Raw genomic sequence first — 15,434 nt, 5'->3', positions numbered from 1 at the left:
ACCTTTCGTATGACGGTTTCGTATTAGATACTTTGCTAAAGCCCTGAGATTGTATGATGAGTTATAACTCATTATTACTCAAGAAATGGGGACTCACAGTAACTCTGTAAGGTCGCGGTGATTAACCTCGCATACATTATACCTTCTAGTCTCGCCGTCTTGATTTTTAGTCTTCCTCAAGAAGCAAGAGCATGATTAATTCCAACCAAGGGCCAAGACTAGCGTTAGATCCGTAAGACGAAGACCAAGACCCAGTATGCAAAATACGCGTCGACTTGAAGTAAATTGTTTTGGATGTATTGTGCTGAACTAGTGTTTTATTTTAATTCCATAAATTATCTCGGCTGTGCATAGACTAATATTTCTAATATAGCGCATCATCTGTACAAAATAACATAGTTGAGGAAAGAAAATCCAAGGCAGAGTAAACAAAAATCTAAATAAAATAAAAGACTACTATAGAAATATTACTGTACTCATTCGAATATTGAAAATCTCAAAACTTAGGAATTTTTCAAATAACTTAAACAGAAATAGGAGTAATATGCTAAAAATATATTTGATTTATGAATGTTTTATTTTCAGTGCTCATAATTATATTTTTAATTTATTATAAATAGTGTTTTCCCGCCTATTGTATAAAATTTTAAAGAAAGAACAGGTTAGATTCAATATAATTTATTGAAAAATAAAAAAATAAGAAATACATTTACTTAAAATATATTAGAAATGCAATACTTGCAAGAGTTTTACGCAAGACCAAGACCAAGGAAGGCCTTTGTCTTGCATTTTCTTGTCACTATTCATAATCAATATTATTAACTATAAAGTATATAAATATATGCACACTTTTTTATATCTAGAAGATCATTTTCTAAAAGATAGTAATTAATAATTGGTTTGTGATATAGCAATTTTCATTCTCATTAATTAAATAAACATTTTAGAAGTTAACAACAGATTAGAATTAGAATTCAGAATGAATGGGAGGGGGGTTAATCACTGCGACCTTACAGATCTATTGTGTCTCCCTTTCTTGAGTTATAACTCATCAAACAGTCCCAGGGCTTTGACAAAAGCCAGTATCTGGGACGGTTTTACAGAGGGTAGTTCTCCATCTCCAATATCAGTCGTACCAAAGTTCATGGCACGAATGGTTGTCGTCTCGGCGCACTCAGTGATGAGGTGTTCAGGTGTTTCCCCATTTTCACCACAGAATTTCCCGCAATCGCCGTTTCTTCTTAGTTTCAATATACTGAGGTGTTCATTGAGGAAACAGTGTCCTGTTAAAAACCCCGCTACAATCCGAAGATTGTTCTTACTTAAATTCAGGAAGATCTTTGATTTTTCTTGGTCGTAAGCCCTCAGAAACTTCTTCGAGTGTCTTAGACCATTGCAACATTCCCAGGTTACGGATGGGGTCTTCCAAGTTCTTGAGTTCCGCTTTTAGTTGGTTACCACTTGGGAAGCAGAACGGTTCTGGTCCAGTTAGTGGAGTGTCTCCTTTTCTAGCTAAATCATTTGCTTTTTCATTGCCTTTTATCCCTTGGTGAGAAGGCAACTAGAGTAAGAGGACTTTGTTTTCTTTGCCTAATTTATTCAGCTTCTCTATATATTCTCTGTACTTCTAAATTCTAACAACTGATCCATTGTATTTCATTTTTAAGAAAAAATATAACTTATAAAAAGCCCTCTTTAAAAAACACTATGCTTTTTGAAGAAAATAATTACATTATATTTATTTCTGCATACAGGGTGTCCCAGACTGAACGTGCATTACAAGTTTCTAGAGAACCACAATATCTAGATCGGAGATTTTTTGCATATCATTGTTTTACAACGAGATCTATCGATTAAAAATATTTTCAATATGGCGGCACTTCCGAAAATACCGGAAGTTGACAGCAACTTTCTTATTTTAAATGGGTGCCCCCATTTTTTATTACATATTTAAATTCTCTGTAGAATTTTATGAATTTTGATATTAAACACTCTATATCTAACATTGACCGTTTTTGAGAAAAAGTTATTTCAAATTTTTGGACGAAAAAAACCACCTGTCAAAAAAATTTGTATAGCCTAAAAGTCAGATTTAGTGACTACCACATCCACTAAAGAGAAGACATGTGGCTATCTATTTTAATAATTAAATTACTCAAATGTCATATAATAATGACAGTAGCTGTCATGGAATTGTGCGATTAAAGAATTATCAAAAATCATTTTTTGCAAATGGAAACCAACTATACATGTTCCTATACCTAAAATAAATCGTTTTTAAGTTATTTAAGATTTAATTTGAAAACGTATATTTTCCTTGATTTTATCTAGCTTCCTTTGACATTGTGACAAGTGTCAAACGGTCAGACAATTTATTTCCATCTGTCAGAAAACGAACTATTTGAATTTCCTATATTACAAATATCGCCTGCCTGCTAAAAAGTGTATCTCGTATTTTCGCTCTTTAGTGATTTCTAAAGTTATATAGTATATTATTAATAATATTCATTAATTAACAGGCGCAAAGTTGGCTCGGAAATGATGCTACTTTTTGAAGAAAGTGTCACAATATGATATGGCCAGATCTATTGTTTTACGTCACTTGACGTTTAAAGTCATAGGCTACTGGTTAAAATCAAGAAAAATATACGCTTTAAAACTAAATCTTAAATAACTTAAGAACGATTTATTTTAGGTGTAGGAAGATGTATAATCAAAAAGTAACGAATTGAAAAGCCTTTTCACTAGCGAAATAAAAAAAAGTCGGTTTCCATTAGAAAAAATTTATTTATTATTAAGATTTATGATAATTTTTTAATCGCTCAATTCTATGACAGCTGCAGCCATTATTATATGACATTCGAACAATTTAATTTTTGAATTAGATAGCCACATGTTTTCTCTTTATGGCACAGTGGCTGTGGTAATTACTCAATTTGACGTTTAGGGTATACACATATTTTTGACAGGCAGTTTTTTTTCATTCAAATATTTTTTTTTCTCAAAAACGGTCAATGTTAGATATAGAGTGTTTAATATCAAAATTCATAAAATTTTACAGGGAATTTAAGTATGTAATAAGAAATGGGGGCACCCATTTAAAATAAGAAAGTTACTGTCAACTTCCGGTATTTCCAGAAGTGCCGCCATATAGAAAATATTTTTAATCGATAGATCTCGTTGTGAAACTATGTGTGTGTCTAGATCTCCGAGCTAGATGTTGTAGTTCTCTAGAAAATTCTAATATACGCTCAGCCTGGGACACCATGTATATCTAACTAATAGTTAATTAAATAAGATGTCGTCGCAAGAAAAGAACTAAATAAGAACATTTTAAATATTATTTCCTTAATTGTTAGGTAAAAAAGTCTATTTTCTAACTGCAACTATGACGTTTTTTATGACGTCAGCACAAGGATTCGAAGCGGAGTGCGATGACTGCAGGGAATCAATAGTTGGGGTACATGCATACTGACCCACATCCTTTCACTTGAAAAGACTGGACAAAAGGTTTTTGCTTATAAAAGGAAAATTTATCGCTAAAATTGTTCGATTTTTCGATAAACTATTTTTAAAGGCGTATCTTTATGATACGAGTTGTGCTAAGAATGCCACAATCGTTCCTTACATGTGACTTAAAATTGATAAAATTATTGTATAAGTGCGATAAAATAACGGGATTCAGACACCCCGTTACTAAAGTACTAAATGTAAATGTTTATAAAAATAAATTTCAAAACTGCGCATTTGTATCGCAAGAAAATATTGAAATTAATTTTATAATTTTACATTTTGATAATATTAAGAAGAACGTCAGACTAGTTAGTCTGACTAAAAAGTATTTCAGAATGGCTGAAACGATCTTTTTTTTTTTTTTTTTTAAATGAATTATACAAGGTGCCTCATTGCCTCGGATGATTATACGAAAACGGAAAGATGTAGAAACAAAATATTATATGGGTATGTGTGGGGAGACAATGTGCACAATTTAAAATTATTTTGAAATATACAGGGTGTTTCAGAACCAATATCCATACCATAGTTCGAAAATTTTGCAATTTGGGACAGCCCCCGTATCTCCGTTATTATGGATTATATCGAGAAGGTGAAAACTGATCCTATAGAACGTTTTATCTAGAATACAGTAGCATAGTCTGTTTTTTACGAAAAAAATATTTTTGAAAATATGAACTAGGTAAAGTTAGGATTTTTCAAATTGAACACCCTGTATATTTGTAAATCATATGATCCGCCTTGCTATGAGCTTCTGAAATATGTATATTATTCTATATTTATTTTCACTATTTACTGCAATATTTTAAATATATCATTTTCTTATTAGTAGGCCGTGATAAATAACAAAATCAGAATGATATTTACTAAAATATGGACATGCACATATTAAAATTTTACATTTTTTTTTACATTATGACATTTTATTTGGAATTGATATATTTTACTTTCATTTTACTTTTACTTGCCTCTGAATATATTTTTCTCATTTTTATAACATAACGGAATTTATTATAATGGGATGGGTTTGCAAATATCTGAAAGATTGCATTATTAAAGCATTTTCCAGGTATTCGACATCATATTAGTGGCCACGATATATTTCATATTTCAAAAATCTCCAAAATCAGAAATCGAGAACGGACAAATCCAGGAATCAGGGAGACTATCATATGAGTACACTGGTTCCAATTCATTGATTTGAGAAATAATAATTTAACAAAATTCTAATATTTTCGTTGTAAGTTAAGTTCTGAGGAGGAGTCCCATCTTGCTGAAAGTATATTTCACGTAAATTAGCTAATGAAATATTTAAAAGTTCCGATAGGATAGCTTCCAAGATTTACAAATAGCGGTAGAGATTTAAGTTTCTCTAATATACAAAGAATTAATTAGTGGCTCTCAAAATAAAACAAGACAGATAGCAGTATTACTTTTAATTTTTCTTTAGTTTCTTTTATTATCAATCATGGCCTACTAATAAATATGATCTTCTAATATATTTTTTAAATATTGCATTAAATAATGAAAATAAATATAGAGTGTTATATATTTTTGAGAAGCTTATGGCAAGCCAGATCACATAATTTATAAATATACAGGGTGTTCCATTTAAGAAAACATAACTTTAGTTCATATTTTTTAAAATATTCTTTTCGTAGAATAACAGACTACGCCACTGTATTCTACGTAAAACTTTCTACAAAAAAAAAGCAATGGTCTAGGACACTCGAAGAAGTTTCTGAGGGCTTATGATCAAGAAAAATCACAGATCTTCCTGGGTCTGAGTAAGAACAATCTTCGGATTGTCACGGGGTTTTTAACAGGACACTGTCTCCTCAATGAACACCTCAGTAGATTGAAACTAAGAAGAAACGGCGAATGCAGATTCTGTGGGGAAGATGGTGAAACACCAGTACACCTCATCACTGAGTGCGCCGAGACGACAACCATTCGTGCCATGAATTTTGGTACGACTGATATTGGAGATGGAGAACTACCCTCTATAAAACCGTCCCAGATACTGGCTTTTGTCAAAGCCCTGGGACTGTATGATGAGTTATGATTCAAGAAAGGGGGACACAATGGATCTGTAAGGTCGAAGTGATTAACCCCCCTCCCACTCATTCTAAATTCTAAAAAAAAAATTCTACAAAAAACAGTTTTCAACGTCTCAATACCTTTAACAAACAGTGGGTGTCCCAAATAACCGCATCCTTCTATCTTCACGAAAAACGGAGATACCTTATGATTTCAACAAAAATGGGACACCCTATACAGGAAGCCATGCTTGAAACACATCTGATAAATGGCGACTGGTGGGACCGGAATTTATGGAAGTCAAGGAGCGGGAAATGACACTAGTCGTAAAAACACCCTGTATATGTATATACAAGGAGTTCCATAAACAAGTGCAAGTATTTTAACTGGTAGTATAGTTCAACCCCAGAAACACGCCTGTGAGGTTTTTTTCGCGAAAAAAAATTTTGAAAATTCGGAATTTTTTGAAAAAAATTTTGGAAATGTTTTTAGTTTCTATTTAAAAACCATAATTTCTTGATAATATGGCAACATAGATAGTAAATTAAATTTACAAGAAAGAAAATCCAGAAAAGATCCAATGGTTCTCAAAATTTTAGCAAAAAATCATTTTTTTTGGAAATTTTCAAAGTAGAATAACTTCGTTATTTTGGACTTAAAAAACCATAAAGACAAAATATGTTTCTTTTATCGAGATTTACCAGCCCTTAAAATACTTGCACTTATTTCTGGGACACCTTGTATATATACGATTGTAATTATTATTGTATAAAGTTATCGGATAAAATAAAATAAGTAATTTTTATACCTAATCCGGAAGAAAAATAACGTAGAATATTAGTTATATACTTTTAAGTTATAGCGGATAATCGAAAAGTTTTAAAATTAAGCACATTTTTATACTAATAAATTAATAATATGATACAGTTTTCCGAAAGAATTCTTTATGTCATTATTCAAAAAATTCTTGAATAAAAAATACTTGATTCATACTCTATATACTTTGATAAAATACATGTAATCTTGTGTTTCTTTACAGGACATCATGGAAGAGGCAGCAGTATCCTCCGCTAGCGATTTCGATCCTAGCGCAATAGCTGAGGAGGAATTTGAACTGCACACTACTTACATAGTGCCAGATCTGCCGGTTGGGCAAGGTACCCCCAACAGGGCGGAATCTACCCTTCCTAGGAACCTGGTGTTAAAACCTTCTAATGCTCTTTCAGATGTAAGTTATTAACTAATTACTATTGAAGAGTATAATACAGGGTGAGTCTTAAATGTGCAAACATTTTCAGGGCTGGCAGATCTCGATAAAAGAAATAAACTTATTTAAAAAAAAGGAGAGCCACCAGATTTATTTTCTGTATTTGCATTACTTTTAGTGTCGTAACCATAGAATAAAGAGTAAAGCCATAACCATGGTAATATCAGGGATTAAGAAATTTGACCATCGGAAAAATGCGATGAGTGGGCAGTTCTAAAAGGTTTTCTAAAATATACAGGAAAATTTAAGAGAAAATACACGATTTTCAACTTTAGAAAAACCTCGTAGACGTGTTCCTGGGGTCGAAATATACCGCGCCTAAAAATATTTGCACTTATTTAAAACTCACCCTGTATATTGGATATATTTTGTTCAGCGAAAGTATAGCGTATATCTAAGTGAGTACTTTAGAAACTTCAAGAAAACTACAATATCTTGGGATACTGGATTTTTTACACATCGGTATTTAATTAAATTTCTTGGTTGGTTAAAAATATATTTTTTTCAATATTGCGATACTTTAGAAAATACTAGAAGTTATCAACGGCTTTCTTATTTTAAATGGATATCTCATTTTTATAGATTTTAATTCTCTAACGAATTTCAAGAATTTAGATATCAAATAGTCTATATCTAAAATTAACCCTTCTGAAAAAAAATGCTTTGGTAGCAAAATATTGTCTTTAAAAAATTTAGGAGTGTAATAACAATCACTTGGGTAAAAAACGTAAAATATAATTTGACTGCCAAGCGACTGCCAGTGACAATGAAGAGTAGAGCAATAGCCTATGTCTGCCACAATGACTAAAGAATATAAGGACATGTAACGTCCATATACGGGCTGCAGCAGAATTTGTGATCTTAGACGCCTTTCTTTTGATGGAAACGAATGAGTCATCTTGTCACCAGCGACAATTTTAGCGATTTTTAATAGTTTGTGTGTAATGAACTTTGTATAAACTTTATTACAATGGTGATTAGTTGTTCAGCTTTCAAGTGTAAAAGCAGCAGCGATAAGAAAGAGCCAGGAGTTACGTTTCATAGGTAAAGAAAACAGTAATAAAATATAAACAGGTAAATAAAACAGGCTAAAAACAGTCCGCTCCACCTTTTTAGAATTTTCTTAGTTTTCTTATTATTCGATAATTATTTTTCTGATATTATATGTACTTGATGTGTGCTATACGTCGATACTAGTTTTTTTTAACATTTTAATTTGTTTAACATTTTAATACGTTTTTTTTTTCGTAATTAATTAGTACGATACCACCGTATACATCATAGGCGTAGTCAAAACATTTATCAAAAAATATAAATATCTCTTCAAACAGCTAGGTGAAGAAAAATATGTGCCACGGCACTGTTTGGTGACATCGTCACGATTTGCTTTCGGGTGTTATTTGTCCTTGAATTCTTTAGTCATTGGTCTGCCATATAATTATAACCAACTGCCGCACAGTGCTTCGAACATATGGCTCTAGATGACAAAAATGCAAAACTTCTCTTTTATTGTAGGCAATTTATTCAAACTAGGTTTATTTGAACACAAATGATGAGTACTCTCATTGTACTAAATGATGAGGTTCTTAGTCCCACGTTTATGAAAAAAAATCTTATACATAATAAAAATGTTGAAGCTGTGGTCCATCTAAGGAAATAACAATTTATAGTATGAAAACGGTGTAAGTATTAAATACATCCCTGTGATAAAAAAAGAATTGAAATAACATTAGAACATGATTCCTACAATATAAGCCTAATATAACATAAAAATGTTTTTCTTTAATGAAAAAGAAACATTAATGCTATATTTAATTAAAAAAAAATTAAGGTACTATAAATTTACTTTAGGACAACAAAATGCATAGATCGTAACTACTCTGATTCAGAAGAATCACTGCTGACAGAATCTTCCAAATTTATAGTATCCAAATCACAGGTAGATGAAATATCCTCACATATAAGATATTTCTGTACATCATTTTCTAATATGTTACTTTTTCGCCTTGTTACTGTTCTTTTTCTTGGTATGAGGGGTTTGGATGTTAATAGTTACCTCTTTAATAGACCATATCCATATATTATTTTTTCCTTTTCTTGGGTATGAGGTTTTATAATAAATTGAAAGATGGAAACTTTTTTTATGCGACGTTTCGCTCCAACATAGTTGGCTTTTCCAGGCACAAGTGGTGTCTCATTTGACTGGAAGGTTCATCAATATCTAATAAAGAACACATTTTTTGATATACAAATAATTTTGAGTTCTTGTCCTTATGATCAAGCCAAGTATAAATAAGCTCGGCATTGCTTATCAATTTTACTCCATCTGAAAAGTATTATAAAATAAAGTTTGTCGCAAGCAGACGCAGGTGAACTATACAAAAATTAAAAGTGTATGAATATAACAACAAAAATATTCAATAAATACGATATGTTTTGATATGTTTTTTGATTAAATATGTTTAATCGAGATATTTCTTATTATCGCTTATATACAGGGACACTGGGACACTATATATAACAGTGACGGAGTGTATTGTTGGATGTTACATATTATCCATTCAGTTTACTTTCTTTCCTTCGCCAGTTTTAGATCTTTTTTGTACATGCAATATTTTCAAATAATATACAGGGTGTCCCATTTTCGTGTGTTTTGTGGGGTTTCTCGTCTATAAGTAGATATACAAAGATGCAGTTTTTACCTTACTGTACTATTTTTTTAAGGAACTAAAGAAGCTAAACATAGATTTATCCTAGCCCCCTTGGTTTCTGAAATAAAGGGCGAATTTGAAAATGTTGCATTTTTTAACCCCGGTCGTATGTCAGTTATCGTATAATTTGTGGGTCCCATGTAGTTTTTCACGCAGAACCCAGTGGCGTAACTAAATTTTCGCTGGGAACTGTCAATCTTAAAATATGACCCGAATATATATGTATTTTTAAATGGAATAACCTACATATTATTTTTTATTTTATTTGTCTTATTATGAGCTTTCTAAAAATATAGTATACTCTATACTTATTTTCATAAATAAGCATTATTTAACTTTTGTAACATAGGCGTCCGATTTAAATTGGGTAATCAAAACAATCAAATAATTTATATGACCTAAAATTTTGGTTATTGAGTATTCCACGCTAGTTTCAGTGTGTAGAATTATGGGACAAGTGCATCAAAAATATCAATAACTCTGATTGATAAATTGGTGTTAGCTAAACAGTTTATTAATAAAACACGACGATAAGCAAAATTATGAAGTTAAATTAAATTAAATAAAATAATAATAGGTACTCTTTTAAGCTAGATTGGTTTATATTAAAAAAAGTTAAATAACGCAATTTTTACTTTATGAAAATAAGTATATAGAGTATCATATTTTTACAAACCTCATAATAAGCCAAATAAATTAAAAAAGTAATATACAGGGTGTCCCATTTAAAAAAATAAGTTTGAGTCATATTTCGAAAATGACAGCTCTCAGCGAAAAACCAGTTACGCCGATAGATTCTACATTAAAAACTCTATGAAAATCAGTTTTCACCTTTTTTCTAAGTTATATAGGATAACCGAGATACAAGGAAAGGTGAAAAATACAACATTTTTAAATTCTTCCTGTATTTCAGGAACTAAGAGGTCTAAGCCCAATATGTGTGTAGCATCTTTAGTTTCAAAAAAAAAATACCTCAGTGATTTGAAAACCGCATCTTTGTATCTCTACTCATAAAAGAGAAATCCCATAAACCACACGAAAATGGAACACCCTGTACTTATATTTAGTAAATATTGTTGGTTGCTCGACATCCAAAAGAAGTATTTCTTAAATTTTAGTGACGTGATTGCGACTATCTATTAGGACACACACCTACACACTACGGTTAAAGAATACAAGTGGCGGAAGATAATTATTGTGACATTCTCTCACCAATACAGGGTGCGTCTCAAAAGTGACTCAACCACTTTTTATTTTTTCAAATAACACAATCAGATTTGGTATGGATGTCAGATCTCGTTTGTTGTTATCTGAAAAAATTAAAAAAGTTATAGGTGTGATCTGATCCACTTTTGAGACGCACCCGGTGTATCTAAGTAAATCAAAGGTGTGCCGAGTACCAGAGGGTCAAAAGTAGATTTACTAGATAGACTGTAAATTATTTATCACAAATTTAATGAGTAAATATATGTTTTAAGAATATTTTACTTTAAAAAATCATTTCTATTTTGTAACTGATATTTAAATATTTTTTTAATGTTGCAGGCACAAGGAGTGTGGAGCACGGGATATATCCCACGAGGGACAAGATTTGGCCCCCTCGTGGGAGAAATATACGCCAAAGATGCGGTTCCGAGCTCCGCAAATCGGAAATACTTTTGGAGGGTAAGCCTTTAAACTCAGATTAGTTATTTTTGTATATAGATACAAGCATAGAGAATACTAACTGTTTATAACAATCAGATCTATCTCAATAAATGTATTATTGTATATTTACTATACAGGGTGACAATTTGAAAACGAACAGTATTTAATATTACTTCTGCCGATGATATGTATCAAATTTGATTGAAATAATATGTATGAAAATTTGGCGAAATACGTCAATTTACATATCAAGGGGAGCAATTTTTGAGGCATTTATTGTCGTGTTACTTTCAACCCTTTGACCCCCAGGGCACCTACCCCTAAAAATTTAAATGGCAACCCCTATTTCTTTTACCATTTTTATGTTCCTTATAAAATTCTCAAATTCTGTAAGAAACACAAAAATAGTAAAAGAAATAGGGGTTGCTCTTTAAATTTTAGGGGTAGGTACCCTGGGGGTCAAAGGGTTGAAAGTACCACGACAACGAATGCCTCAAAAATTGTTCCCCTTGATATGTAAACTGACGTGTTTCGCCAAATTTTCATACTATCATGGGTAGAGGCAATATTAAATACTGTTCGTTTTCAAATTATTGTCACCCGTATAGTGGAACAGAATTAGTTTTGATAATATTATTAATTGACGCTTTTTGAATTTAAGATACGCTCATTTATTAACGCTTTTAAGATACTGGTATGTCTAACTAGATATAATCTCTGATTGTTTATGTTGCTTTTATTTATTACACCTCTTATTTTTATATTTTATTTTTATTTTCTCCTGTATGTACAGCGTGCACTATTTTCGTATGTTTTGCAGTGTTGCTCTAAAGTAAAAATAAAAAAAATGTAAAAATCGCATCAATCAGCAAAGTAATGACTTATACAGGTCAAATTTGAAATTGTTGTATTATTTGATGAGTCTCATAGAGTTTTTCATATAGCTATCAGTGGCTTAACTAATTTTTCACTAGAAACTGTTATTCTTGAAATATGAGGCAAACTTACGTTTTTTTTTAACGGGACACCCTGTATATTGCTTTTTTAATTTATTTGCTTTGTTATGAGTTTTTTCAAAATATAACATACTCTATACTTCTTTTAATAAACGACGTAAAAATGTATTATTTAACTTTTTAATATATGCGTCCGGTTTAAATTAGGTAATCAACACCATCGAATAAATTATTCGACGTCAAATTTTGGTTATTGGCCTCACTAATTTCTGTGTGTGAAATTATTGCAGAAGTGTATCAAAAATATAAATATCTGTGATTGACAGCCTGTTATCTAAACGCTGCACAGAAGTAATTTTCAGTTCAGTTTTGTTAACATAGAAAGCAAAATTATCTGGTTAAATTAAATGGAATAAAATAGTAATACTCTTTTAAACTAGGTTAATTTATGTTGATTAAAAAATTAAATAATGCATTCTTTGTCTTATGTATGAAAATTAGTATAGAGCATTTTATAGAAAGGTCATAACAAGGCAAATAAAATCAAAAAAATAATATACATGGTCTCCCATTTAAAAAAAGTATATATTTGATTCATATTTTGTGAATCTTTAAAAATTCTGATATTTACACAAAATTTCTAATTATTACACAAAAAAAAAATCCTTTTTCTAATCATTTATTTTAAGCATAAGGCACCATGTCGAAAAGAAACAATGAATTCAAGTATAGAAAAGCAATTTCTAAGTAGAAAATCTTTGTATCTTGAATATTAGAAAAATTAGCTTCCAAACAAGTCAAACAAATTTTGCAAATCGTAGTATTAAATTAATTTTTGTTGATAGATCTGATCGTCATAACATCTGCTGTAATTATTAAAATCAACATTATTATCTGTAAAATATTTATTCTCCTTGTAAATATTTATTGAATGTTCTTATATAAAATGCTAGAATAATAATTACTGTCATTTTTTAAGAAAATAAAAGTTATTCACCATAGGTAAATAATGAATTATTAATAATAACAATAAACTTTGCAAAAAGGAAATGAGAAAAATATAACAAAAATATAAAGTGTACGAAAAATCCAAGTCTTCTTTGTACAAACAGAAATAAATTTCAAAATGAATGATAATAATATTATGGTTTTGGCATTTTATTTTGTCCCGCTTCTAAATGACTAACTTAAAATGACATACAATGATACATTTTGCAGTTATGCAGTTAATCTATTTTTTTTTAATGAGACACACTATACCTGGTGTTTCTCAAAAGTGGATCATCCCTATAACTTCTTTTTATTCAGATAAAAAAACAGATTTTGTATGTTAGTATATAATATAAATTAAGATTGATTGACGTATTCAATTGTTTTCGGTCACATCCTGTTTCACCGGAAATGACTACAACTTTTTAAATAGCCCCATCAGTATTTTTATTTTATTCGATAGAAAATGACACTGAATAGAATGACATATCATATGTCAACTTTTGACATTTTTGCTTAAAAAATCGTATTTTAAATTTCAATCTGGAGTGCCATGGCTGTGTTAAAAACACTAATTTTTAATCAAGGAGCCTTGAAAAATTAGAATTGATCGTTTAATGTTTTTCATGTGTTCTTGGCCGGTTAACAGGCGCCCTAATCGTAACTTTAAAAATGGAACGGGGGTGGCCTCGGGGGTGGCTCATTACCATATTTGTAAAAAGCATTTTTTACCAATAATTTGGTATCATACACTTGGCATTTCGAGTCAAATTATCGTTTTGAAACGCATGTTACAATTTCAAATGTTCATTTATCAAAAAGTTCAGTATGAGTCATTCTATTCAGAGTGTCATTTTCTATCTAATAAATTATAAATTACCGAAGGTGTCGTTTAAAAATCAAAAGTTGTCATTTCCGGTGAAACAGGAAGTGAATGGAAACAATTGAATACGTCAATCAATCCTGATTTATGGTATATACTAACTTACCAAATCTCGTTTTTTTGTCTGAAAAAATAAAAAGTTATAGGGTGAGCCACTTTTAGAAATACTCGTTATATTAAAAGCGTATTAGACAAAATATGTGTCACAATACATATGTATCAACCTCAAAAATGTATTACACAGACCTGTCTTTTTTAAAACTGTGAAATAGAAAGGCAATATTTTCTTAAATGAGAAGAAATGTTAATTTGAATATACTTTTAATATACAGAGTACTCCGTTTAAACAATTTGATAAACATTTTCTTGCTCAAAAAATAACAAAATAAAGTCTGTTAAAAGTGAAACAAGGTAAAATGCTGTACAATAAAAAATGACAGTAAGTTTGCCTATATTAGGTATTTTATTACTAAATCAGTTATTCTAAATTGGTGTTTGGTTAACTCTTAACTTCTTTTTCTTCTCTTTGGTACAGGTTCAACTTAGGGAAGGGTCTTACCGCCACAATTCATTGGATTCAAAGGTATAAATAATAAAATTTGCATCCCCTATTTTTCATTCATAATTTATTTACTGCTGTAATTTGATAAAAAAAATATGTTATAATTAAGATTTTTTTATACGTGAATTTCATAAAGAATACCTTGCTCTCGGTCCAAACAAACTTGCGGCATGTTATAAACTTGTTCATTTTATATAGGGTGAGTCTTAAATAAGTGCAAATATTTTCAGGACTGGTAGATCCCGATAAAAGAAACATATATTCTCTTTACCCTTTTTCAAATAAGTCCAAAATAACTGAGTTATCTTACTTTGAAAATATCCCAAAAAAAAATTTTTTTTGCTTAAATCTTGAGAACCACTGGATATTTTGTAGGTTTTCTTTCTTGTAAATTTAATCTACTACCTATGTTGCCATATTATAAAGAAATTATGGATTTTAACGAAAACCTACAAAATCCAATTTTTTTTCAAAAAATTCCAAATTTTCAAAATTATTTTTTCACGAAAACAACCTCGTAATCATGTTTCTGAAGTCGAAATATACTACCCCTAAAAATATTTACACTTATTTAAGACTCACCCTGTATTGTTTTTTAATTTTTTTTTGAAGCAAGTAGTTTGGATAATTGAACATATTTTCAGATAATTATTGCGTTCATGTTAATAAACTTTTTCAAACAATTATTGTTAAGCTAGCTGTTTTTTTTCTTTTGATGAATAACAGTTCTAATGTCATCAGTGAACGTTAGATGTGAATTTGCGATAGTTTCAAATATTTTATATCCACAATACTTTAATTTTCACAATATAACAAAACATATAAGATAAAAATAAAACAAAATAGAATTACTTTTAGAACATCT

At 30.3% G+C, this 15,434-nt stretch overlaps 1 protein-coding gene across 6 annotated transcripts in view; it reads left to right on the top strand.

The window, feature by feature from the left end:
- LOC115878009 (PR domain zinc finger protein 1) overlaps positions 1 to 15,434 on the top strand; it is a 68,057-nt gene that overhangs the window by 36,955 nt on the left and 15,668 nt on the right. For 5 of the 6 annotated variants that reach the window (XM_030894387.1, XM_030894390.1, XM_030894379.1 and 2 more), the window contains 3 exons: positions 6,593 to 6,781; positions 11,077 to 11,196; positions 14,543 to 14,590. In XM_030894387.1, coding sequence (XP_030750247.1) covers positions 6,593 to 6,781; positions 11,077 to 11,196; positions 14,543 to 14,590 — 357 coding nt within the window. The remainder of the gene's footprint in view (positions 1 to 6,592; positions 6,782 to 11,076; positions 11,197 to 14,542; positions 14,591 to 15,434) is intronic. The other variant, XM_030894383.1, reaches the window with a different exon arrangement.

This window comes from Sitophilus oryzae, unplaced genomic scaffold (assembly GCF_002938485.1).
Source record: "Sitophilus oryzae breed Bouriz unplaced genomic scaffold, Soryzae_2.0 scaffold_1062_pilon_pilon, whole genome shotgun sequence".
Classification (NCBI taxonomy): domain Eukaryota; kingdom Metazoa; phylum Arthropoda; class Insecta; order Coleoptera; family Curculionidae; genus Sitophilus; species Sitophilus oryzae.
This window is presented reverse-complemented; position numbering and strand designations above follow the sequence as displayed.